This window comes from Python bivittatus, unplaced genomic scaffold (assembly GCF_059951505.1).
Source record: "Python bivittatus isolate LINGU-HERP-01145 unplaced genomic scaffold, Pbiv_v1 ctg000590_np1212, whole genome shotgun sequence".
In the NCBI taxonomy this organism is placed as follows: Eukaryota; Metazoa; Chordata; class Lepidosauria; order Squamata; family Pythonidae; genus Python; species Python bivittatus.
Window position 1 is genome coordinate 7,742,399 of NW_028277086.1, and position 25,554 is coordinate 7,767,952.

General features: G+C 39.6%; 1 protein-coding gene across 3 annotated transcripts in view; it reads right to left on the bottom strand.

Moving 5' to 3' along the window:
- Positions 1-4,168: 4,168 nt before the first annotated feature.
- Positions 4,169-25,554, bottom strand: part of KHDRBS3 (KH RNA binding domain containing, signal transduction associated 3) — a 95,201-nt gene continuing 73,815 nt past the window's right edge. The window contains exons 8-11 of one of the 3 annotated variants that reach the window (XR_015797552.1): positions 13,371-13,429; positions 9,439-9,585; positions 7,842-7,894; positions 4,316-4,400 (exon numbers count right to left, since the gene is read on the bottom strand). Coding sequence is in view for 2 of the 3 variants with exons in the window: in XM_088148943.1 (XP_088005069.1) it covers positions 4,306-4,400; positions 7,842-7,894; positions 9,439-9,585 (295 nt within the window). In the remaining variant the exon portion in view is untranslated. Of the gene's footprint in view, positions 4,401-7,841; positions 7,895-8,933; positions 9,586-13,370; positions 13,430-25,554 lie in introns of those variants that run through there. The other 2 variants (XM_088148943.1, XM_088148944.1) reach the window with 2 other exon arrangements.

A 25,554-nucleotide genomic window follows, 5' to 3' on the forward strand; every position in this document is an offset into this window, starting at 1 on the left:
CAGAGGAAATAGAATGAGAACAGTTAGCCCCAAAATCTAGAAAACTAATTTTATATATGTGTGTGTGTGCGCGCGCGTGTACGCGCTGATATGGAGTTTCCTGGATTCCCAAATTTCAGTTTGTGAAACCAGCAAGTTGGATCCAAAGTTAAAACACTTGGTTCAGGTTTTTTCCAGCAAAAGATTTGAGTTGAAATAAATATGTATTTAATTGTTTTAATCACAATCTATTTCATAATATCATGGAGAAAGGGGGTATATACCTGGTCTCAATCCATTTTAACATACTTGCCCCTATCATCCGCACACGATGGGAACATTTCACCCGTAAGCTGGAGGTCAGGTGTCTTGTTGGACTTTGAAAATTGTGTTTCACAGAATATTTAGATAAGGGGAACATGGTAATCTTTTACTTTTTGGGGGGGGTAGGGTAAGATGCTTCTGAACAAGTTATAAATGTAGGAAGTATGGCACACATCACTTTCAGTGGAAGAAAAAGATCTAGGCTTACTTTCCTGGGTGAAACAGTTTTTCTTTTTCTTTACCAGTGCTAGATAGAATCACAGAACATGTGGAAAATTCAGGACAATGGAGTCAAGCATACATGAACGAAAAGCTACATAATCAGAGCAAAAACTGAAAAATTCTTAAGGATGGTTTTATTTTTTTCATATAGTTGTGTCGCATATATATGTAGTATGTTGTCACTTTTCAGTAAGGTTCTCTCATAGGGAATGGTGAATTCCCTATGTTCACCAGCAGTTCCACTGAAACATTAAAAGGCAAAATTTGGAATATGTATAAACGGGACAGAATTAAATCTGAAGTCTGAAAAACGTTTGTCTTTTAAGAATGGAAGCGGTGGCTTCTGTCCAAATAAAAATACGCTGCTTTCTGGGGTCAGGAGGAGGAAAGGAGGCCTGAAGTTGATAAGGATTCCATTTATAGTTCTTTGTGCAATTCTTCAGCAATTCCAATATCTCCCAAACCTTAGAATTGGGCTTGCTAAATAGGGGTATTCTGGAGGTTCCAAGATCCAATCTTCTATTCTCCCCCCCCCCCCCCCGACTTCTGTGTATTGTAGAAGCATCTGTTTGGATACTGTTTTGGTTAACCAAAATATGAAAGTCATTCCAGTTGCCTAGCTAAAGCAAGTAGGGCACCTGTATTGAGCTGGAACAACATAAGAAGCTGGAGGCTGATGATCACTTTTGTGGTAACACCAAAGGCATTATTTTATCAAGAAAGCCACATATATATAAAGTGAATGACAATATAGTGCTGAATGATGGGCCCCTCAGGTCAGGAGGCACTCAACATGTTCCTGAGAAGAGCTGAGGATCTTCTGGAGTACAGGTAGTCCCCAGTTTAAGAACGAGTTCCATTCCCAAGGTCTGTCCTTAAGTTGAATTTGTATGTAAGTCGGAACAGTATTATTGTATAATTCTGTATAAATAGTATTGTGTAATTAACTTGAACCATTGTGCATTTAACTCACATTTTTGTGTATTTAACTCAAATTTTGCTACAAGAAGCTCCGTTCTTAACTATGGATCATCCTTCAACCGGGCGGGGCGTTCTTAACCCGGGGACTCCTGTACTGATAGTGCTTATGATATGGCTAGATTAAAGTCTTCAGGCTGTCTAATTGCTGATGCTCCCACACAGGAAAAGAAAATCGGAACCTGCCAAGATAGAATTATCCTAAAGGAATTTAGAGCTGATTTTAGGGATAGGGAAGGAATGAACAAGTTGTTAAGGAGGGACTTGCACAAAGTTTACATGGTCCTGAGAAAAGGGAAGCATGAGAAAGAAACTCAGGATAACTCCAGCTACATTTTGTTCAATTTAAGATGGGTCACAGAGGAACTTGGACAGGCTTTCAAGATTCTGTTGTTCTATTCTACTACTACTACTACTACAATAATAATAAAAAAAACATTGCTCAAATCTCTACCGTGCCTCTTTCTTGACCTGGCCTACCTCAAAGAGCTGAAAATTACAGGGAAATGTGATATGAATCCATGTCACATAGACAGATTAGGCATCAGTGAATTGAAATGGAGTAGAATCAGATGCTCTCAGTCAGAAGATCACATTGTTTGCTACTCAGGACAAAGAAGGAAATGTTATTTTCATGGTCAGGAAGAATATAGCAAACACACTATTTGGATACTATGCAGTCAGTGACCAAATAATATCAAATAGACTTTGCAGACAACCCTTTAATAGGATGGCTATCCAAGTTTATGCTCCAACCATTAATGCAGAAGAAGAGAAAGTTGACGGCGTTAAGGTCCAATTCAATCTGAAATTGACAAAACATGCAAGCAAGATATACTGCTTGTGGTGGAGACTGGAATGCCAAAATTGGAAATAGTTAGGAGGAAACATAATTGGACAGTATGGGTTAGGAAGAAAAAAATCAAGAAAAATAAAGCAGGAAAGTGACTTAATTTCTGCCAATCCGATGCTGTTTTCATTGCTAACCCTGTTTTCAAACAATATGACCCCTATATAATGGACAATATCAAATCAAATTGACTATATTATTGATACAAGGAGGTAGAATAACTCAATTATAGCAGCAAAGATGTGGCCAGGAGCTGACTGTGGAACAGATCATAGATTGCTCATGTGCAAATTTCAAGTCAAGCTAAAGTGGGAGAATAAGGCCATGATATGATCTTGAGCATATACCCACTATTTTCAAGGAACCACTTGAAGCCCTGAACTTCACTGATAATGAACCAGAGGAACTGTGGAATGAAGTCAAAAAAGTTGTTAAAGATGAACATAAGAGACCGCCAAAGACTAACAAAGAGTAGAAAACGAACTGGAGGTAAAAACAAATAGAAATTGCTAAGAAAAGAAGAGAAACCAAGGACAAAGATCTCTGGAAGAAACTTAACAAAACATTTCAGAGAGCTGCTAGAAGAGTCAAGAAGCAGTATTATGACATCTGTCACTGGACGTTGGAAATGGAACAGCAAGGAAAATCACCAATGGACAGATAGTGACTTCAAGAAGCGCAAATAAAATGGAAGGAATATACTGAAACTCTATACAGTAAAGGTGTCAATATCCAAAATACCATAGAAGATATTCCCTGTTTATAAGTACATACTAGAATATGAAGTTAGATCAGCATTCTGGTTATTACCAAGTTGGAAGGCTACAAGAATTGATAGAATAGTTACAGAAATATGGCAAGCAACAGAAGAATCAGTAAAGGTTCTAAGCAAACTATGCCAGCAAATATGGAGAATGACACAGTGCCCAACTGATTGGAAGAGGTCAATCTGCATATCAACACCAAAGAAAGAAGACCTAACAGAGTGTACAATACCTTTAATTTCACATGCTAGTAAAATAATGCTTAGGATCATCCAATGCAGATTAGAGTCCTACATAGAAAGGGAAATGCCACATGTTCCAGCTGGCTTTAGAAAAGGCCAAGGAACAAGACACAGTATTGATGATCCACGCTGGATAATTGAGAAAGCCAAAGAGTACCCAAAAGAAGTCAAAATGGGCTTCACTGACTAAAGAAAGGCCTTTGATTGTGTCAATCATGTCAAGCTGCAGAAGGTCCTTAGAAACCAGGAATCCCAGAACATCTTATGGTCCTCATGTGAAACCTATGCACAGGACAGAAAGCTGCAGCCCAGATGGACTTGACAAAACAGACTGGCTCCAGTGCGACAAGGCTATATACCCTCCCCTTATTTATGCTGAATATACTTTATGGGAAGCTGGACTGGAAGAAAGTGAGCACGGTTTTAAAATTAGAAGAAACTTCAATAACCTGTCCTATGCTGATGACAGCACAACACAAATTGCAATGAGAAGGATTTTTGATTAACTGAATTTCTACCAACACCATGGAAATAAATGTTTGGTTCCCCCTCCTTCCTTTCTCTTCATATGATTTTGTATCTAGAAAGCCGGCTGACATTTAATCAAAGTATTTTCTGGCTATGTTTATTTCCTCTGATTGCATCCATGGCAGGTAACCAACTTTCTACAATGGACAAGTTTGAAAGAAACCCTACCTCAAGTTATTCTTAAGAGTTGTTGAGTTGGGTAGTATAACAGTTTAAATCATCATCATCTATGGAAAAACTACAGGAGTTTCATGACTGAAAAATATTCCTTTGCACAGAACAATAAAAAAGCCCTTTTATTAACATCTCTACAAATATACAGCAGTAAGTGATGAAACACTTAAGATTTAAAACAGAGATCCAAAAAGCTATTTGTGTTACAAAGTTTAGAAACGATAAGCAGTATAAAAAAAGGAAATCATACTGGAGTTTCATACACAGGCTGGCTGTAGTTTCGGAGGCACATTGGTGAGGAAATGATTTTGAAGTTGTCCGTATCAGTGACCAAAATCCCTGGAAAACATCAGAACAAAAGACACACATATGTGTAGATATTCTTGAAATTAATGACTGATCATCCTCCTGGGACTTTTCATGTTGCAAGGATGGAAAATAGCAATTAGAAAGGTTAGCAATTTGTTTGAGGAAATCGAGACAGAACAAGTGAACAATGGCTTGGCTTTACTGTTTAGCTGAAATGATCTATGACTGAAAGCTTCAAACAGCAGGCTAAACATTAAAAGATACCCTTTTAATATTTCATGTTTTAAATGTAAACTAACAGGGATATGCCAAAGACAGGGCTGTCTTTATTCTGACTGTCCACAAATTGAGATGTAGTATAACAAAATCAATAATGAACTTACAAAGCTCTATGCAGGCATGAGCTATCTATATGTGCAAAAATCAAACTATTTCAGGTTATATGTATATGTATACATTTTTTTCAGTGCAATCTCACTGAAAACAATTTTTTGAAAATTAAAAGCATGACAGGCCTCATTAATTGACCTGATTGTTTCGCTTCTTCTGTGTTTTTGCCTTAAAACAATTTATTTTATCACATTATTTTTTCCTGAGTGTTTGGTCCAACTTGTTCATATTTTAAAAATATATGCAGGAGAACCTCATCAATAGGTCAGGGGATCCCCAATTTGGTGTTCTCTGGAAGTACTTGACTTTAAGCCCCATGTTTCATAGCTACCATCCATTTGGGGAAAACTACAACAGGTATTAATCAGCATAGCTGAATGGACTTTTCCTCTTATAGCTGTAGGATTCTGATATGCAGAAACATAAACCTAATTCTCAGAGCGAGAAACCTACTGCTTAGACCCTGGACTAAAGATTTTTTTTGTAATATGCAGGGAATATTTTCTTTGGAAGATTATGAATTTGGAAAGAAATACTGCCTAGGCAGAGATTTAACTTTTAATGAGCACAAGAAAAAAGAAACTATTGCCATTATGAAGCAGTATGTATAAAAACTGCATTATTTTTAAGAACAATAAAAATGGAATGCTTTTTCTCAAAAACCTAGACTGAACTGATACTGAATATTTTGGATATGAATATATTACATGTACAGATAATTGGTAAACCGAATCAATATCTCTACTTAAATGCATTAAAATAAAATGAAGAATCAATTTGTTAATTTCTGAAATACTAGTATCTACGTCCTGTGCATTGCACAGCCATTTCATTTTCATCTCATGGGGGAAAAAAGATCTTTCTAGACTGCTCAGTAACTGCCAGTTCTAATTAACTGACAGACTAAAATAGAAAATATTAACTTTGGAAAGAGGAAGGGCCAAAAAACTCCTCCTCAACATAATCTCCTGAAATATCATACCTAACCTTAACTTCTACCTATGTGAAATAATTCAGAAACATTTGTCTAGAACAAAGAAACAGATACAGCAGAAGACAGTGAGATGCAAGTCCTGGAGATAAGATAAGATTAGATAGATAGATAGATAGATAGATAGATAGATAGATAGATAGATAGATAGATAGATAGACAGACAGACAGACAGACAGACAGACAGACAGACATCGTTCAGTTGCAAATTAACAGTTAATTTGTCAAATCTCCACAAAATAATGAGAAATATACAAAATAGCACAAATGAAAAACAATGGCCCAATCTGAATCAGTGAATCCACTTTGCTTTTATCAATTGCTTACTCATGACAATGCAGTAGTTAAGTGAATTAATGAGAGTTTGAACATTTTGTACATGATTGATTGATCTGCTCTTTACATTCCAAGCCACATTTTAAATGTCTTGGTATTGTTTTGTTCCATGCAGATTTATTAAAGAATAATACATTTATTCATTATCTGATTCAAAGGAATATCTAACTGTAGTACTATTCTTTCTGCCTCAACAACTTCAAAAACTCAAGCAGAGACTGTTGTAGCACCAGCACTTAACTACCCTAGCAGTTTTACTTTCTGAGATTTTGTACTTTTCAAAACAACTTTTATTTCTGGAAATTTCTGGAACAGACTTTGGGTAAAAGCAATAAAATATTCTATGGTACTATTATGGGGGAAAAGTGCATCAGTTCACATAAAACGTGCATCACTTTATACCTTAAAAACACATGCCATTACGGGAATAGGCTTTTATGGGGGGGAAAAGCTATTGAAGAAGGAGCCATCACAGCACTATGGCATGGTTAAACACATACTATTTTCCAAATGGTGTAAGAATGGTGTCATCAAGTACCAAGTAAACAAGCGGCAGATCGAAATTGAAAAGACGTAAGGACTGGTGCTCAAGACTCTACATAACTGATCATATTGAAATATCATAAATGGATTCTTTACAGTAACTTTGGAAACAATGAGATAGAGAGTGGGTTTTTTAAATTTGTTTGCACAAATACTGGTCTATCTAAAAACATACCTTAAACTCCCTACACATGTGGTTGCCGAAAGCCAACTGTTACTTAGCAGAAAGAGTCAGCTGAATGGTTAGTTATAAGGCTATGTTTTCAGGTAGTTTTGTTCTTGAGCCATACATCACTTTCGCCCAAAGTGATTCCCTTCCAGATGTTTTGGACTAAACTCCCAGAACCCCTGACCAACATGGAGTCTCCAGATATCCAACAGTCAAATTGGGGAAGACTGACTTTAAATTTACTTCGGATTTCCCTGCAAGGCCATGATTTTATTTAAGGCACAGATAGGATGCAATTTCCCCCACACACATAAAACTCAAAATAAGGTATCAAACCAAAAAAAAAAAAAATCATCTTCCTGCATCTGAAGTTTTTAAAGAATATGATTTAAGCATTTGGGAAACACCTGCCAAATTCCAACACCCACACATCACCTGTCAGGAGGTGCCTTTTCCCCCAAAGGAGACAGAGAACGTGTCACAGAGTATCACGCAATGAAATGAGCACAGGGTTCTTTTCAAATATACATAGGCCTGATAACAGGTCACAAAAAGACAGAGTAGACAATTTGACCAGGGTATTAATACCATGGTATGTTTCCTGTTCAAACTGCACCTCAAAGCCACACGTTCATGTCAAAAGGGTGAAAGGATAACTCACCAATTGGGATGTCAACACAAATGACAGTCCAGGACTCACCCTGGGCTTTGGGTTTCCAAATCTACAACAGCCAGAGCCCGTTGCATTCTTTGGTTTTTCATCTACTCCACAAAATCACCTTCTACCACAAAAGTGTAACAGCATCTTGAAACAGAGCAGTTTTATAACTGTCAACAGTAACAAGCATCAACCATAGCTTGTGGGACACCATTAACGGTGCAGTTTGATACTCTTCAAGCAGGTAAAAGTTTGGCTATAAATCTCCTATTTCTTTCAAGATGGGTAGAAAAGTGCCAAACAGTCTGAAACACAGCTTAGTCATTTGAAACTAATTCTCTGGTACATTATTAATTAAAGCTTAAAATAAAAATAGATACCTACTGAAGTATGAAGAGAAACAGGTCTCTTTGGCCTCCATACACTCCATGTGACTCCTAACAAAAGAAGAAAATTACTTTTTTTTTTTACTAATTCAAGAACTCCACATTTCTAAAATCTAAAATAAATAAAATGAATGATAAACCATAATACCACAATTAAAAGACATCAAGCCAACAAAGAACAAGAAGTTTTAGGGGGCAAAACATTTGCAATGTTTTGAGTTCTTAGTTACATTATTTGTCCCATAAATTCTAGGATTACAAGTTACTAGTTATGATGTTTTACATTTGTTTAATCAGGAATAATTGGCTCCAATTAAACTGACCGAGCTAAGGCTTTTTAGGTACTAGAACAAATTAAACTTTTTAATATGAAATTTTAGGTGGTGATCTTAAAGCCTCTCTCTATAATCTAAAATAAAACTTGCTAATTGGTACTCTTCCCTGCTTTTATGGGTTATATTAAGATAAATTAAGTGAGATTAAAATCTTATTTGATTTATTTACCTTTGCAAATGAAGACCGTTTTAAGGGTTACACATCCTCTGCCTCTGACGAAAGCGACCGCAATTAGTCAAGTCAGAAAGTCTTTAAAAGCTTTGGGTTTATTGCTTCCAGCACGGAGTGAGGTTGTCATTAAGGTATCAAAACTCTCAGAAAACAACAACAACAAAAAAATTCCAAAGTTGCACTAGTGAAGAAACGCTCAACAAGATGAAAACTAAGTCACAGGTATTTTTGTTGTTCCTTTTTAAAATTTATCTGATTCAGAAATGCATTAGCTATTTTAAAACAAGAATATTTTTAAAAGGTGGATTCCAGCCGCTCAATACCATCTGGACACTTCCTTTAACAACTCTTTAAATCTATATTGTGTGTATAAATGGAAAATATATATATATATATATATATAGCTATAGAAAATATAATGCACCTTTAGGTTTTTACCATATTTTTTAAAAACAAAAATAGTTGTACAATATTTTAATAGGAACCATTTTATGTTGATCATTGTTAAAAATCACTCCCTCCCTGTTTACTACTATTTATTCAGGTTTTTAAATAAATAATGCATACTCTCACACACACTGAGTTTTCTTTCAAAAGTTTATTTAGTATCAAGCAAGAATAAACTTTGCTTAACACTACAGAACATTTCAAGACTCAAATTACAAAATACCACATTATTTGCATTTGTGATGTTTCCCTTTTTACGCATGTTTGCAAGAGAAAAACTAGCAAAATAGTTGAAAGATAAAACTAGAGAAGAACTTAATTGTTGAAAACCTTTAAAATAAAAGGTTACGCTTAGATTAAAATAATGGATTAACATGTTTAGTAAACCTAGCTGTTTTTAACACTAGTTAAAGGTTTTTTTTTTTCCTTTTTGTATGTTTTGATCACCTATTTTTCTTTTTCTCTCTTTTTTTTTTTCCTTTTTCCCCCAAATACAATCTGGAAATAACAAAGCTCATTTCACGTGTCTTCCTTCCTGTACAGGTTTTTCATTCAGCAAAAAATAGATTAAGCTCAGTCCGTCCATTCAGATTAAGCACTTTGATTTTAATAAAAAGGGATTGTTCATAGAAAAAAATTACTTTGAACAGTTTACAGGACTGGAGATTGGGCATTTCACAACATCGGACAGTATAATCAGTATCTTGCATATGGCTGCTCTCTGTAGGTTCCTTTTGTTGCCCTTGCTGAAGGAGCCTTGTGTCTTGAGTTGGTCCACTCTTCCTGTCCTGAAATCACAGAAAGCAAAAGGGGTCAGCCTTTTTCTACCAATCTGCAAGGAGAACATCTACTTCATTTTCAAGATGGAGGAGGGTGGGTGGAAAAGTCATCCAATATGAATGGTTCTCACGCTTCCTCGATACCTGTCCCCTTGCCCTCAGCACCCTAGAAACACAAATTACACCGAACGTCTGAACAAAAATTCAAGACTTAGCCCAGAATGAGGATGTGGACCTCAACCTGAAGTCTCCATTAGTAAAAGCTAGGCCCAAGCTTAATTCTTCAGTGACAGCCAAGCTCTAGGTCTCAGATTTGCACAGATGTTTCTCTTCCCTCTTAAGCAACAGTTAAAAGCTGCCTATTTCCCTGGTGCATTTGCACACCCAGCTTCACAGTTATTCCTTTCAAAATAACTTTGTGGCTGGAAGAAGAGATGCATTATATCAAACAAAAATTTTAGGGGATGCCGACAGTTGCTGAGTCGTATCTCCCTAATCGCATGGAAGAAGCACTGCCTGAGAAGTCATCCCTTCCCTCCTTCCCTTGGCAGGTAATGAGGAATAAAAAATTCCAGTCATCCAAAACATTTTTAAAAATTTAAGCGCATCGGCAATCGTTTGGTCTAGTGGTGAAGGCACCAGGCTAGAAAGCAGGAGACGGTGAGTCCTAGTCCTGCCTTAAGCATGGGAGCTGGGGGACATGGGGCCAGTCATTCTCTCTCACCCCAACTCACCTCACAGGGTTGTTGTTGGGAGGAAAATAGGAGAAGGAAGGAGTATTAAGTATGTTCGCTGCCTTGAATTACTTATAAAAATAGTAAAGGCAGGTTGAAAAAGAATAATGATTTTAAAAAATCCTTAGAAAAACTGAGAGGAACCATTTTTGCTCCTTGTCTAAAAGTGCAGCAGGGACAGGTGTCAGTGTATCCCTCTTGGGAGACTACTCACAGCTCCAAATGGCTCTCCTTTAACTACGTATTTGAGAGTGCAGGGATCCAGAGAACCAACCCGCTCAAAGATATGCATAATATGAATGCAGTGGGGGAATCTCGGCTCTTTTCTTTACACGATTACTTGCTACTTCCCCCTCCAGTCCCGGTGCATTAGGCGGGAGAAGAACAGGAGAACTAAGATGGTGTCAGCATGAGAAGTAAGAGAAGACGGCAATGGCTCGCTCCCTGCTTGCACCAAGCACGCTGCGAGATCAAGGCTAAAATGGCCCACTGCAAGGAGGCCAACAGGAGCCAGCTCCCTGCTGCCAGACAACTCATGTTCATGCTGAAGCATGGGACAATCAAAGCTCTGAAGTCCATGGAGGCCAATTTAGCATGTTGCAAGGGGGAAAGGAGGAAGCTCCGGTGACTTCCCTTTTTCCAGCATCGTGTAATCAGCTCAATTAGCGAGTTAGAGTCATTTAAATCTGTGACATGGAGATAGCTTGCATGGTAGAATAATTTACTATATTACGAGAAACCCACGTTAAGAGTGTGGTCGCTTCAGGTGAGAAATGCTGTTTCACCCCCACACACATACTTAAAAAGAGCGCCAGAGAATCAGCAATTCAGTCTTGTCCCCCCCAAAGTCTAGCAATTAGTAGGAAAATTTTGAGTCACTCCCTCTGACAACAGGCAAAATGCAGCGTGCGTGTCTGTGAGTGTGACCGTCTTCATGCGGGTGAGTGTCAGACCTGACTGAAATGTTGGTCCCTGATATTCAGCCACAATTTTAACTTTTTACCCCTTTGCCAATAGCACCTCTGGACATCCTTTAAACGGTACTTCTAATCTATTACAACTTTCAGCTTTGCACTCCAGCCCTTGCTTTCGTTTCAACTGACCCCCGCGACCAGCACGCCGTTTCTGCTTCTCTTCACCAATGAGCATCCTACACCCCCTGCCTATTGAAAGCACTGTTTGGGACCTCTGCAGAATAACAGTCTGCTCGAATGTGTTCCCGTGGCCCAGAAAAGCCAATCTGAAGTGCTGAAAAAAAGCCTGCCAGCCATCTTGGAAATGTTCAAAGGTAGCCTTTGATTCAGAAAAGGACCTGGATTCAGAATGAGGTCATGAGCGCTTCTGCAGATCCCACCAGCCGCCCGGGTCAAAGGGAGGCTAAGGGGCAGCCTGGCATACTGGGAGCTGTGAGGGGGTTCCCATGGGGCTTCTCAAAGGAACTGGCAGTGTGCATTTTCTAACAGCCTGGCCAATTCCTTCCAATTTAGCCCTGTTCTCCTCCTGCCGCTGTTCCTGCCTGTTCTCTCCCTGCACAGATAACGGGATGCCAATATTCCCTGCTCTGTTGAGCCTAGGTCTCCCATGGGTGCCCTTTCATTTTCCCTTTTCCTATCTAAATATTGGAAATGCCGTTCTGTCTTCTCCACACTTTCACTTCTTTTTGTTCCTCTCCTCGGTCAAAATTTAGACTGTAGATTCTTTTTCTTTTTCTCTTGTTTTACGTATGTTACATTGGATATTATTTATTATTTTATGCAACAAAAGCTACGGCTTTATATTTTGCTGCAGACTTGTAGGGTTTTTTAAAAAAAATTTGTCTGCCTAGTCTACACCGCCAGGATCTCCTGGTGGTCTCCCATCCAAATGCTAACTAGGTCTGACTTTGCTTTTCAAGATCAGCGAATGGTTGGCTGGATCCTACCGCTTGGCTGGGTGGAGAATGTCAAAATAATCATAAGAATCAGAGGGACCACCAGCAGCAGCAACAAAAGAAAGGTTTATTTCTGAGCTTGAATGAGCTTTTGCTGGGTCTGTTTTCAGAGATTCCAATTGTGTCCATACTGCTCACAAAATGAAGCATCACAACAACATGGATTTGGGGGGGCGGGGGGAGTTGTAGAAGAAGAAGCAGCTTCTGACTGTGCTGAAGTTTGGTGGAAGATGAAATGAAGAACAGCTTGTGCGTCCCATTCATCTACGCATATGTGTAAAAAAGGGCCACACTTAAAATAGATGTTCTAATTAACGAGACACCCAATTTACCATACGCTTGCCTGCCTCAAGTGGCCTTTGAGTTCTAGAGCAGTGTTTCTCAACCTCAGCAATGTCAAGCTGCGTGGACCTGGACTCCCAGAATTCCCCAGCTGGGGAATTCTGGGAGTCGAAGTCCACGCAGCTTGACGTTGCTGAAGTTGAGAAACACTGCTGTACACTAAGCACGGGTGAAATGGGACCCACTCCATCCAATCTAGTGGAACGGGCAGAAAGCCTGACCCAATTTGCTTTCACCGCCAGCCATTTGGGTAGCCCCCCCTCGCCCCCCCGTCCCAGTGAAATGTTAAGTTTAACTTCCCAATCACTCCAATTTGGGGACGGACCCCAGAATCTCCTGCTATATAAAGCAGCAAATTAAAAGAATCACAGAGCAGGACCTTACTGGCACCTCCAACCCCAGCTCAGTGCAGGAGTTTGAAGCCCAGCCATGCTGAATTGTGACGGTTCAGCCTCTACAATAAATACAGACGATAAAAATAAGTTCCCCACCTTTCTGTGTCACTGGTTCCGCCGGTGAACTCCTCTTACTGTCAGAAATGAACATTGCTAACATTCACTCAGAATCTGCCTTCCTGTAATTTCAAACCCTCCTCTGTACCGCACGCCGGAACGAGAGAGAACATGTTTTGAATAATTTTACCTCCGTGCCGTCTTGCCTCCATGCATAATTAATTTCCATTTTCAATAATAATGACAACATGGAGCATTATTACTTTGGGAAATATACGAGAGCCATCACCTCTTTCTCTACATAAAAGTTGATTCCAGAGCATTAAAGGTACTCACTGTAAGAATCGTATGTCTCGTCGTTCAAGCCATGGGCATAGTCATAGTAATCGCCACCACTGTTTGGAAGGAGAAGAAAAAAAAAATATATATACACACACACACACACACATACACGGTTACAAGATAGAACTAAGCTGAACCTACTTAGCAGCTACGTTTTTGCAGGTCTTTCAAAAGCAGCAAGAAGACATTAGTGGGCATTCCATACTGGCACAATGAACTACATACATCCCTCAGTCAGGTGGTCCTAGATACATACCCTTCGAATGTACACCATGGTGTATTGGCAGACCTGATGGAAGCCTGAACCTGCAGTCCCCCAGATGTTCCTCAACAGCAGCTCCCAAAGCTTCGTCAGCAATTTTCCCTCCCTGTTGGCCATGCTGATGAAGCTTTGGGAGTTGCTGTTGAGGAACACCGATTCTTGGAATTTATTTATTATTTAAGACTGCTTTTGTATTGTATTTGGATTGATTTTATCTTCTCTGGAAACTGTCCAGAGTCGCTTTTTAACAAGATGGGCAGTGACAAATTTGATTATATATATATATATATATATATATATATATATATATATATATATATATATATATATATATATATATATATATATATATAAATAAAAAAATACCATCTTGGTAGATGGTATTAAGGCGGTATTAAAGAGCTCCAAATAAAGACAGCTAAATACAGGTTTACACTGAAATTATTTATTTATTTTAAATACTTACAAGGGTTCTTAGTTTTGATTCCAAGGAGAAGCACAAAACCAAAGAGAAACCAGATAATAATAAAACAAAACAAAAAAGAAAAGAAAAGAAACAAAAATCATGTAAAAACTGTAATGACTCAGTAATGCTTCAAAATGACCAGGATGCTCAAAAAAGATGTTCACTTGGCCGTTGTTTTTTTTTTTAAAGGCAATTCTGGCCCCTGGAGAGGCTCCTTAGGGGAAGGTGGAATGCCACAGCCAAAAAGGAAAGCCCTCTCTGGTTGTTGCTTGGTCCTTCTCTAAGAGAAGAGAATGAAGAGTTTTCCCCTGCTGATTTTGTTGTTAATGTTATGGGCTTACTGGCTCGCAAGGAAGTGTAGCACATTCAGTGTCTCAAAGTCATAAAAAAGCTGACTGGTCATCATCTCAGTAGGTGGCACCAATCACCCCTAACTGGCTGCAGATCTACTTCAGGCCAACATGGTCCTTGATGCACTCCTTGCTCTACCGAATCTTTAGATTCTTTTTACTAAAAAAAAAGAAGAACAAAGACTAATCTTGTGTGACTGGTCCCATCCATCACAGCAACTGTTTTGCGAGAGCCTCCACAATATGCCATCACGTCAAATAAGTCCTCTGACCTAAACAAGCTGGGCCCTCCCTGCTCTACATTTCTGCCTTGTTAACTGAGACAGATTCCTCTTACAGCTGGAAACGTTTAAACTAAGGTGTGACTTTGGCACTGCTGCTGCTAAGCTCCTGGGTTGAAATGGGCACCCCTTTGCCCTTAAGGGGAGTGAGGCCCATATCACATGCATGGGCAGGATCGGGGCTTTTCTAGTGTTCAGAGTGGGGAATGATTTGAAGGGGTTTCCTGGTTTTACTATGTTAAATCTAATTTAGGATTTATGCCAGTGTTGTCCAAACTTGGCCACTTTAAGATAAGTGGACTTCAACTCCCAGAATTCCCCAGCCAGCCATGCTGGCTGGGGAATTCTAGGAGTTGAAGTCCACTCATCTTAAAGTGGCCAAGTTTGGACAACACTAGTTTATGCTACAGCTTTCATGTGGCTCCCCATCAGAAAACGGGGAAACCATGCAGTTATGGCTGGAAGGAGCTCGAGGGGTAGAAGGGCAAGCAAACAGATCCCTTGAAGACTGCAGGTGGCTGAATGCTCTCAGGTCGCCAAGTCCTGCCTTGACCCATGAGCTGTAAATTAAAGGCAGGATTTCCAAATGCCAGTTTGCTCCTGATGAAAGTTCAAGATTTTCCCCAACAGGCTCCTTCCAGATGAGTCAGCATTACATATTTGGAAGTGAGAATTTGCAGTCAGCACAGTCTACCAGAAAAACTTCCTCTCTGCTGTAGGAGTTGTGTTTTTTGAGCAGAGAAGCGAAGTTGAAGGCACTGGCCATGCGTTGGAGGCTTCGTTACCATAATGAATGCAAACCTTCTCACCTTAAATGGTAGTCACTCTCCCGTATGGAAAGCATATGAGATAAATATTAGTACTACAAGGGGGTGAGGGTCCAATGTACACCATGGTGAACATTCTCCATGAGGAACCCCAATGAGGATTATGGAACACAGTCTGAACAGCTCGGCTGGAGACGAAACTGCAGCCCTGTTTTTGACTCACAAAACTTCACCTCCCCCATCACGCCAAGATGCTCATATCTTGACGCAGAACTTTGAAGTGACAGTTGCTATTCCTCCATACAGTATCTGATTACTTATTGTAGGACCCATCAAGGATGGAAGCTTCAAACAGCTGAGCCCCTGTTCCACTCCCTGTCAATCCTGTCAGATTTACTTTGGCTGGGCTTCATTTTATAACCGAAGTGCCTGTTCAAGCAAACGTGACTCGTCTTTCATGACATGTAAACAGTAAAACCAATAATCCTTGGAAAGGAAGAAAAATCGCATATTTACATTGACGGTACATGAAAAAATCCACAAGCGTTATTAGCTTCACCCCCAGTAATCACATCAACGAAGTGGCAACTCAAAGTGATCTGAATTGTTTGTTCAGTGCGGCCAGCACTTTGGCAGGTCCATAACTGCATCCTGCTGTAACCCTTTGGCAGACTAAAACAGACCTGACTTTTGTTAAATATTACATTTTCTAGAAAGCAGCAACCCAAATAGGAAACCTATCGCTAGGTGACTACTGGGTCTAAGTGTGCAATCTGGCCTTCATTTCAATGTCCCTCCTGCCACGACAGCAGGGTCACAAAATGCATTTGCGTGTCCAGTATTTCTGCTATCATTTCAGAGCCTTCTGAAAGTACATTTTTAAGGTAGTACCTGTTGCAGAATAAAGCGGTTTGCACCCTGCTCAACAAAATGGCATGCCCACTTGTGACTGTAAGGGCCGTATCATTTTTCTTGTTAAAATAATTTTGGCCAGAAGGAAAAACTCTTGATGCTCGGCCAGGAATCCCCAGCCTGTCGTTCCTTTGCACATGGTCAAGAGACAGCATGTGATATCAAAGGGCTTCAGCAGAAGGACTTCAGGAAACTGACAGAATCGGCAAATCTGGAGAGCGGCATGGTTGGAAGACGTGACCAGGTGTTGAAATCATCCTTAGCTGGGGCAATAGGAAGTTCCCTTTGCATGTCATTTTAGTCTCATTCCAGAAAAAAATGATACTTAAAGTAGCTGCCACTCTCACTGGCAAACAAAACTAGGACACAGAATATAGTTCATTAGCAACCTTGCAACAGGCCTGCAGGTCTTTCTACTTAAAGTTATCAAAAATGGGTAAGGAGCTTATAGCTTCATCATGGGCACCAGTTGTGCCTATTCTCAGAACAGGAGGCCCTTCAGACAGTCACAAAGTCAGATGGCCTTCTAAATGAAATAAATACGTTTTATTTAGCTATGTTCTTTATGTATAATCCAGTGAATGAATTCCACGACCTAGCTCAAAACAGAACCACTAAATCAAATAAACACTAAGTGGCAGAAATGTAACAGGCTGAAACTGACAAGAAAGTGAAGAGTTCATTTCATTGCCCTAAAATAAGGCAGTAGACAAAACAAAAACATGTTTTGACCTGGGCATGGAACGAACACAACGTGGCTCAGAGGCTGGATGGATTTCTCCAAGCAGGGTCGCAGTAAAGTTGTCCAGAAACCCAAAACATGCTGACCTTTCCAGATTTCAGCTGAGACAAACTGGGGGGGCTCTCACCAGAAGGGCTGCACCTTGCCCGTCTCCCTTCTCCTCTATGTGGCCTGTGGACTCACCATTCCCTGATCTGCCCACTTCCACCTTTCTCTTACTTCTCCCTTGGCTGAGCACCATTTTTGCTGATGCTGTTTCAGTTCCAATCTGACGTACCCAAGTGGGCCAGGAGCTTAAGAGAGCCCTGCGGGATAATTTTGCTTCACTGTCCATTGGAACTGTCCTTTGTGACCTTGGATATTATGATTCCGATTGTTTAACTTGTTTTTTTACCCAGAACACAAACACATTCCAAGTCTGCATTTGTTGTGTGTTCCAAGTCTATGCCTGGGTGAATCATGTCTGTTTGGATCTGAGATGGACCTCCCAGGACTACCTAGGCCGTGAGGAGAACTGTATGTGCACAGAATTTTGTTATCCATTCCTGTTTCTTCCTTTCATGCATTATCCCAATTCTCACTCTCCAACAATCTCCCAGGTAGAGAGAAGTAGCTAAGCATACAGAAATGAGAAAAGTTAGCAAGATAGATCAGTACAAGTGGCCCTCAAACCACACAAATCGGGTTGCCTGTTTGTGATTGGAAACAGAGATACAGGGTTCCAAGTATCCACAATTTTTAGTGCATGGTTCAGTTTGGCAGACTAGTTTTTAGGGTGTTTTGTGTATTTATGCACACAGAATAGCATATGAACTTTTGCACATGCATGAAGAATTTTTTTCAAGTTACCACTGTCTGTGGGTCCATCATCCACAGATTTTAGCCCTTTGCAAATAACCAGGATCACCTGAATCTCATAACCCTCCAGTCAGTCAAGGAGCCTGAAGATTACAGGGACTGATGCCAAATAAATCTCGATGGCCCTGGCTTGGGGAAGGCATATAACAACTATCTAGATCACTGTTTCTCAACCTTGGCAGCTTGAATATGCGTGGAGTTCAACTCCTAGAATTCCCCAGCACCATGACTGCTGAGGAATTCTGGGAGGTGAGCTCCACACATCGTCAAGCTGCCAAGGTTGAGAAACATTGATCTAAAGTAGTAGTTTGCATCTTCAGGTACACATATATTTCTAATGTTCTAGAGAACCACAGATCAAAGTAATGGACAGGCACCATTAAAAGAGAGCAAGATGCGCTGAAGCATCTTGGACTTCCAGGAGCAAAGTTTCCCAGTTCAGCTATTCCATCTCCTAGCATTTACAGATCTGCTACTTGCTTGACCTTTGCAACGGCCTCAGTGCAGTGCTTAGCGCATGGTTCACTTGCATGGAATAACTTTTGCGTTCTGCATGAATAGCACTTCGGGTTCAAAGCCTCCAGTCAACTGGAAGGAGACCTGCCTAATCATGTTAGATCAACAGCTGTGGAGATACGTATCAGGTTAAACCCTGGGCAAGTCTGGATGCTTGGTATAATAATATGAATTATGAAATCCTACCTTCCCCGAACAACCGAAAGGTCTTCTCATACATCTATACAGCAGCTCCTTAGTAAGGGCACAACAAAAGCTTGACTCTTTTAGTAAAGATGCTCAGATGTTACTTGTGCAACCTTTCAGTTTTCAGGAAAGTATTTCTAACAACTTAAAGCTATTTCCAAGTATGATACATGAGATAGCTTGGGTTTTTCTAATAAAAAGATCTTTTCATGTCGTCCCTGTCATTTGGGATGAGCATGACAGTATCTAATCAATAGCAATAGAAAATCCTCCATTACTCCAACCACGGCTTTTATGTTTTGCTCATTTGTGTATTATTTGTGGTGAGGTAGCTTAGCATCAGCAGGAACATCAACTTTGATCTCCATTCTTTGCTCCATTCTGGCACTTCTAGTGAGCTTTCATCTCCTATAGCTAATGGCTGCTTGGTTGTCTCACAAGCAATTAAAACAAATATAAGTAGGATAATCTCTAGCCGTAGCATAATTTTAAAAGGTCTTTATCTCTGAGAATAGCATGTCACAACCCTCATGATACAAAACACTCTCAGCTCTACAAAGAATAAGCCTTCAGATGATCCCTTTTAAGCTACTAATTTTAGCACAGCTTTTCCCCAAGCTGGATACCTCCAAATATGTTTATTTTTACTGACTGATTTTTTTTTTAGGCCACCCATCATCTAAATCCCTGGGTGTTGTACAAAAGGCTGGGATGGGACTAGAGCTGGCTGGAATCTTGGAAAACAAAATTCTATGCATCTTGAATTGCCAGATTTGGGCTGGAGCATATAAATACCCCATGTCCACCTTTTTAGATTACCGGCACTTCCACGCCTAAACTGTTTCTACTTTCTAATCCTTACAAAGGAGGGTGAAGATGACCTTCCATCATCTTCAAAGTTGCCTCTGAATTACTGGAAGTACACAGGGAACACCCAGAGTTAATCAGGGCTTTCTCCATCTGCCTATCTGGGTTTCAGCAGCATCCCCTACTCCAAACTGTTGCTGGTCCAGAGTTCCAAAAATTCCTTCATGCCCCCCCAAACTAAAAAATTAACGGTTAGCACAAGTGCCTTCCATCTCTTCAGCTATGAAGGAAAATTATTATTTTTATTTTTAAAAACAAAACATCCAGGACCCCTTGCAGTCACATTTTTGCTGCTTTTAAAAAAGTGAAATGACAGCATGTCTGCATGTTTGCAAGCAGACGTGACAAGGAGTCAGTCCTAAACAATGCAGATGCACTCCAAGGAAAGGACAACCTAGAAGCTCAGTTGTGGGGTGAGTTAAGAGCTCTTACCAATGGGAAAAGACCATCCATCCAAGTTTGCAGCATTTCAGACAAAACCCAGCTTTGGTCTAGTTTCAAATATCTAGGCTATCATGACTCCTGGTCCAGGAGATATTTTTCAGAAGCGGTTTGCCATTGCTTCCTTCCTAGGGCTGAGAGAGCTTGTCTGGCCCAAAATCACCCAGCTGGCTTCATGTCTAAGGTGGGAACAGATCTCTGGATGCCCTAGTCCAGCACCTTAACCACTACACCAAACTGGGTCTCCCAGTTTCAAATAGACTGACACAAACCCAGAAAACAACAACACTTCTTGTCTCTCAAGGCCCATGGCTGGTTCCACGCTGAGACAAAGCCCTCATGTAGAAATATCCCAGCTGTACTGTTGGACTGAAGCTGTAGCAATTGTATTTGCTTCTGACAAGGAAGAAAATAAGAAGCAGAGAGACAAGTTTGGTTTACTGGGAGAAAATCAGCTTCAGTTTCTTTATATCAAATAATAACTGAGATGAGGGGGGAAGAAGAGTGAACAGAAAGCTCCAGTAGACTACAGGAGACAGAGAAATGAAGCAATTAGGGATGCTATGCTGGATTCTTCTCAGTAACAGAATTTTAGAGAGACCTCTATTTTTCAGAAAGTCTGAAAAATGCCCCTCTGGGTGAAGACTCAGTCTGTGTTTCTTCTAAAACAGATAAAGCTATTTCCTTGAATAGGACTTAAAAAGCCTTACTGTGGTACAACCTTCCCCAGCCGGGTTCTTCAGGAGGTGCTTTGCTTGAAAGGCCCAGAATTGCAGCTCAGGCTGGCTAGATATTCTGAGTGTGGCTACCCCAACACATCTAGAAGGTTCTAGGTTGGGCAAGACTGACCCAGTGCTCTCAAAGTGCTTCCTAGAGCAGCTGAGAACCAACAATCTCAGAACTACCTGAAATCTCCAGATGTTTCTCCATCACCACAATGGTTAGAATCTTATTTATCTTTTAAATAGAAAATTTTCTTTCTCAGTTCACGCTCAGCAAAGGTTTTAATGCAGAGCAAATACAAGCCAGACCTAACTAAAACTCATCTCCAGAGAAGCCATTTCAACTGTGTGTGCACAAAATTTCCACGTCTGAACCAAACAACTTTCTGGGAACAAAGCTTGTCTGGCTTGTACACAGCAACCTTGCAGTGCCAGCAGGGGATTAGATCTCAGATACTTTTTCCTTGCTTTCTTAACTAGGCCACGCCAAAATTTGGAAAGCTTCCCCTGAGCCTTCTGTGATCAGGAAAACAAAGTTGCTTGCTTAAAATTCAAATATATTTGTAACTGAAACTGAATAAGCCTTCCAGATTTGACTCTATTCACAGGGCATCATCTGCCATGTGGAGCTGAGAAAGTAAAAATGTGCATCTTACTCTTAATACAACATGGCTTTATTGGGAACAGACGTGCTTTCAAAGGAGAGAGAAAGCAGATGCCTCATTAAAACTCACTCTTACCTCCATTAGTTACTTTTCCTTGTGAAAGTCAAGCAATCATGCATTTCTGAGCAATAGATTTTAAAGAGATGTCTTCACTTCTATTCTCAGGCAGACATGAATACATTTTTGTGACCTTAACATGATGGATATCCTTTAGACAGATATATTACAGCACAAAGTTGCTTCCCTTACATAGTGCAATGCTTCAAATGTTAGCTTTTTTTAGTTGTTTTCAATAATGATTAGCCTGGAGCTGAGATTAATTTTCAGTCCTTTAGCATAGCTCGTTCCCCACACCATCTTTTCATCCTATCTGGATGTATAAAGTCAAGAGATATTGTTACGAAAACTTAATTTGTAAGACTGGATGAAGTCTGGTGCTCTTTGAGATACAACTGGTTGAGATCTGGACTTGGACATGACATATCTGAATCCAGACCTATCACAATCTGTCATGTCCCACCTTGCCTTCTGTTCCCCATCAGCAATGTCTTCCTGACTCACAGGTCTGAGAAAGAAGTTATATACTTTGACTAAAATTTAACCAATCAATCTCCTCCATAGCAAAAACAGCAGCAGCAACAACAAAAACCCTGAGTAGTTCGTACAGCAGTGAAGGCCACATTGGAAAATTACTGCAAGTAATTAGTTGTTAGATTTTTATTTCATTTTCTGGCCCATTGGAAGGCTACTACTAACTTGTAAATTTAGAACACATCAATAGCTAGAAAGGGCTGTGTTTACCGACAACAATTCCAACCAGTAGCTCTCCATACACAAGAGTGCTTAAAACATATTTATTTGGATATGCCTGACAATATACCGCTGATTCAAATATAATTCAGAGAGATGGAAGGCCAACATTAGCAAGTCTGTTTTAGTACAAGTTTTAAAATCTCAATGCTACCACTTCAAAACACCGGCTGCAACGTGGACCTTCAGAGTTGAATTATCCAATTAAATATACTCTAAAAATCCAGGAAGAATGTTGCTGCGTGCCTTTGCAACAATGCAGCACCATTTGTCCTGTGATTGATAACTGCAGAGCATCGCAAACACAGCTTGGGTGCTCTCAAGCTCTGAAAGAGGCGCTACAGCTTTCACAAGCAAAAGGATTTCTCTGCAATACACTTTTCATGTTGCAGTTTTCTTGTATATTGGACTCAGGAGCTTAATTCAGCCCTCCACTGTGGCTTGAGAACATCTACAAAATTCAAGCATTTCTGTCAATGCGCTCCTGTCACAAATTTCATACCATCCACTCAATTTTGGGAGGAAGAGGAGGAGATGGCTGCAAACAAAAGTAAAAGAAAGGAAAATGGGGCCAAGAAGCCACAGGGGGAAATGATGAGAATAATGAGTAGAAACCATTGAGATTTTAACACTAGTGACCTCACACGCTCCAAAACCAATGTGTATTCTAGCATATAAAGATTAAAAGCCATGTTTTAGACATCTTTCTTTTTGTTTAATTTTGATTCTCAACCACGCTGGATCTAGCTGACTCCCAAACTCTGTGAAGTAGCTAGCAACCTTATTCAAAGAAGTGGTAGAAAACCTATCCATAATTAATATGCGCACTGCTTTGCGAAAACATAAATTTCCCTGAGGATCAGGCTATATTTTTCTCAATTTTTCCTCCCCTCCTTCTTTTCCTTCCTTTAAAACGTTTGCAAGCTTATGCCCAAGTGGTCATCTCACGATAATGCCAAAGCTATTCTATAATGTTTGCTTAATATCTTCTAAGAGGCAGGTAAGAAATCGGGGGAAAAGCAATCCTTCATATTGCACTGGACGGGAAACTAATTCCTTCCCGTTCTTTTTCTGCAAGCTGGTCACATCTTCTGAGTTTTAGTAACAAACTTCATTCTCTGCCATGTTAACTCTCTGTAGCATCTGTCACTGCCATGAATGGCTGATCATAAGTATCTTGGTAGTGATCTGAGTGCTATTAAGCAGATGGCAGCGCTAAATCCAAATGATGTACTACATCTCCCTAGTGGACTTTGTTTCTATACTCTACCATTATTCCATAATTCCTCTGTGATAAATCTTATGTATGCTAGAGAACATTAAATAGTGAGCCGACATCAGCAACAGATTTATCAGCAATAGTTTGCATTTGCCCCTATTATTGCCTTTGCAAACACTTGTGTGCAAGACGGCAAAAACCCTCAAGGCTCGCAGCCCACTGGCCTAATTTTGTGCACAGCAAATTTTTCTTAAAAAAAGAAAGGAAGAAAAAAAATAGATTACACATTCCAGGGCCATTTGTCTTTACAAAATGCATCTAAAACACAGTTTGCCGACTACGCCTGTTAAAACTCTGGTCTCCCATTGGCTTCTGTTCAGAATGACTTTATAATGGAATTGCTTTAATGCTGACGTTAGACCAGTCAAGTAACAAATTCTTGAGGCTTTGATACTAAGATTAGTGGAAAGTAGTTCAAGAAGAATTATAATGGAGTTCCACAATGCTACCTAATGTCACTTGTAACACGAATACTAACATAGGAAGTTACGTGGAAGCAATGCAAAGACCAATCAGCTGGCTACTTTACAGAATAACAAATCAGCAAGATACAGAGGGCGGCTTTCAAGAAATGCTGGTTTAAAGCATCCTACCTACCCATCTTCCTTACAAATATCCAGTCATTTCATGTCCTTAATTTGAGGTTCAAACTATAGTCTTTGAATATCAAACAGCTCATCCCAAATCATTAGAGTATGGTATAAACAAGTTCAGTATTATACAAGAAGAAGATCTACAACAGTATTTTTGCAATCTAGTTACTGTGGCTTTCTAGACTGGCCCCGTGCTGGCTTGTCTCAATTAAACTTATGCAAATTGGTGCTGCTAATTTCCTCTGAACACGATTGCCCACATCAGAGTCAATGGAGTTTAGTCAACGGAGTTGAGTGATTAAGCCAGCACAAACCCCAGTGGATCTTATATACCTTTCTAGTCAGCTATCAAAAGTAATTCCAATAAATAAATAAATCCTATAAATAAATAAATCCATCTATTCATCCATCTCTCTCACTACAGTATCTGTGAGTTACAATGTACTGAATTCACTTCATAAGAACAACAAGAAGAATGGCTAGCTAGGTATTGAAATTTGCTTCCAGTTTGTAAGCTAATCCCTAAAATCATTTAAAGTATCCATAGCTAAAATACACATTAAAAAACCCCACCCTTCAATGGTATTTAAAAGCTTGCAACATCTGAAATACTGTTGTACTGCTTCAGTGCAAATGCATATAGAGCTTGGAAGGTAGTATTTACTTCCTAGCACAACAGTTACGCAAGATGGAAGATAGCTATAAATAAAGCTTAACATCTAATTGTCTAGGGCACTTTGAAATAGTTTAAAACTATTTTATTATTTGTAAAAGTATTTCTATACCACTTCTCATTATAGAAAACCATGCAGTGGTTTAACCATAGCCATAAAATTATCCCAAAATAAAACAAAGTGAAATAGAATGAAAATAAGATAAAAGGGAAATAAAAATAAGGCAAAAGCAGAATAAAAAAAATATACAAATAAAATGTTAATCATTAGAAGATATATGCTAGGTGGAGTTATAATTAAAACATCCATGTTGTGACCTAGCACAATGCAGAGGGGAGTTCACCCCCCAATATAGATGTTTTTCCAAGAAAGCTCTTATAACTAACAGCTACAGCACAGAGAACAGAACCTCTCCTAAGATTACAGGCACTGTAGGCCAACATAAGTGGACTTTCTCTGGATATAAATCATCAATTTACGCAACCAGATACCTACACAATTTTACTCCAACCTGAAAATATACTTCATTTCTACAATTTAAGAGTTGACATGGTGAAAACGGAAAAGACAGCCTCTGGTTAGGCAGGATCTCCTGAACTGAATATTTGACAAGCAAAGAGTGTTCCCCAAATGCTTCAGAGAGACCACCGCTTTTCCCTACCCAAAAACTCCATTAACTCTCAGACATCTTCAACAGAAGAACTGTATTCTTCAACCCAGCCACCTACAACTGAAACTTCTTACCCTGCTATTAAGATGGCAGTTCTAGCTAAGCGCAGGAGATGAA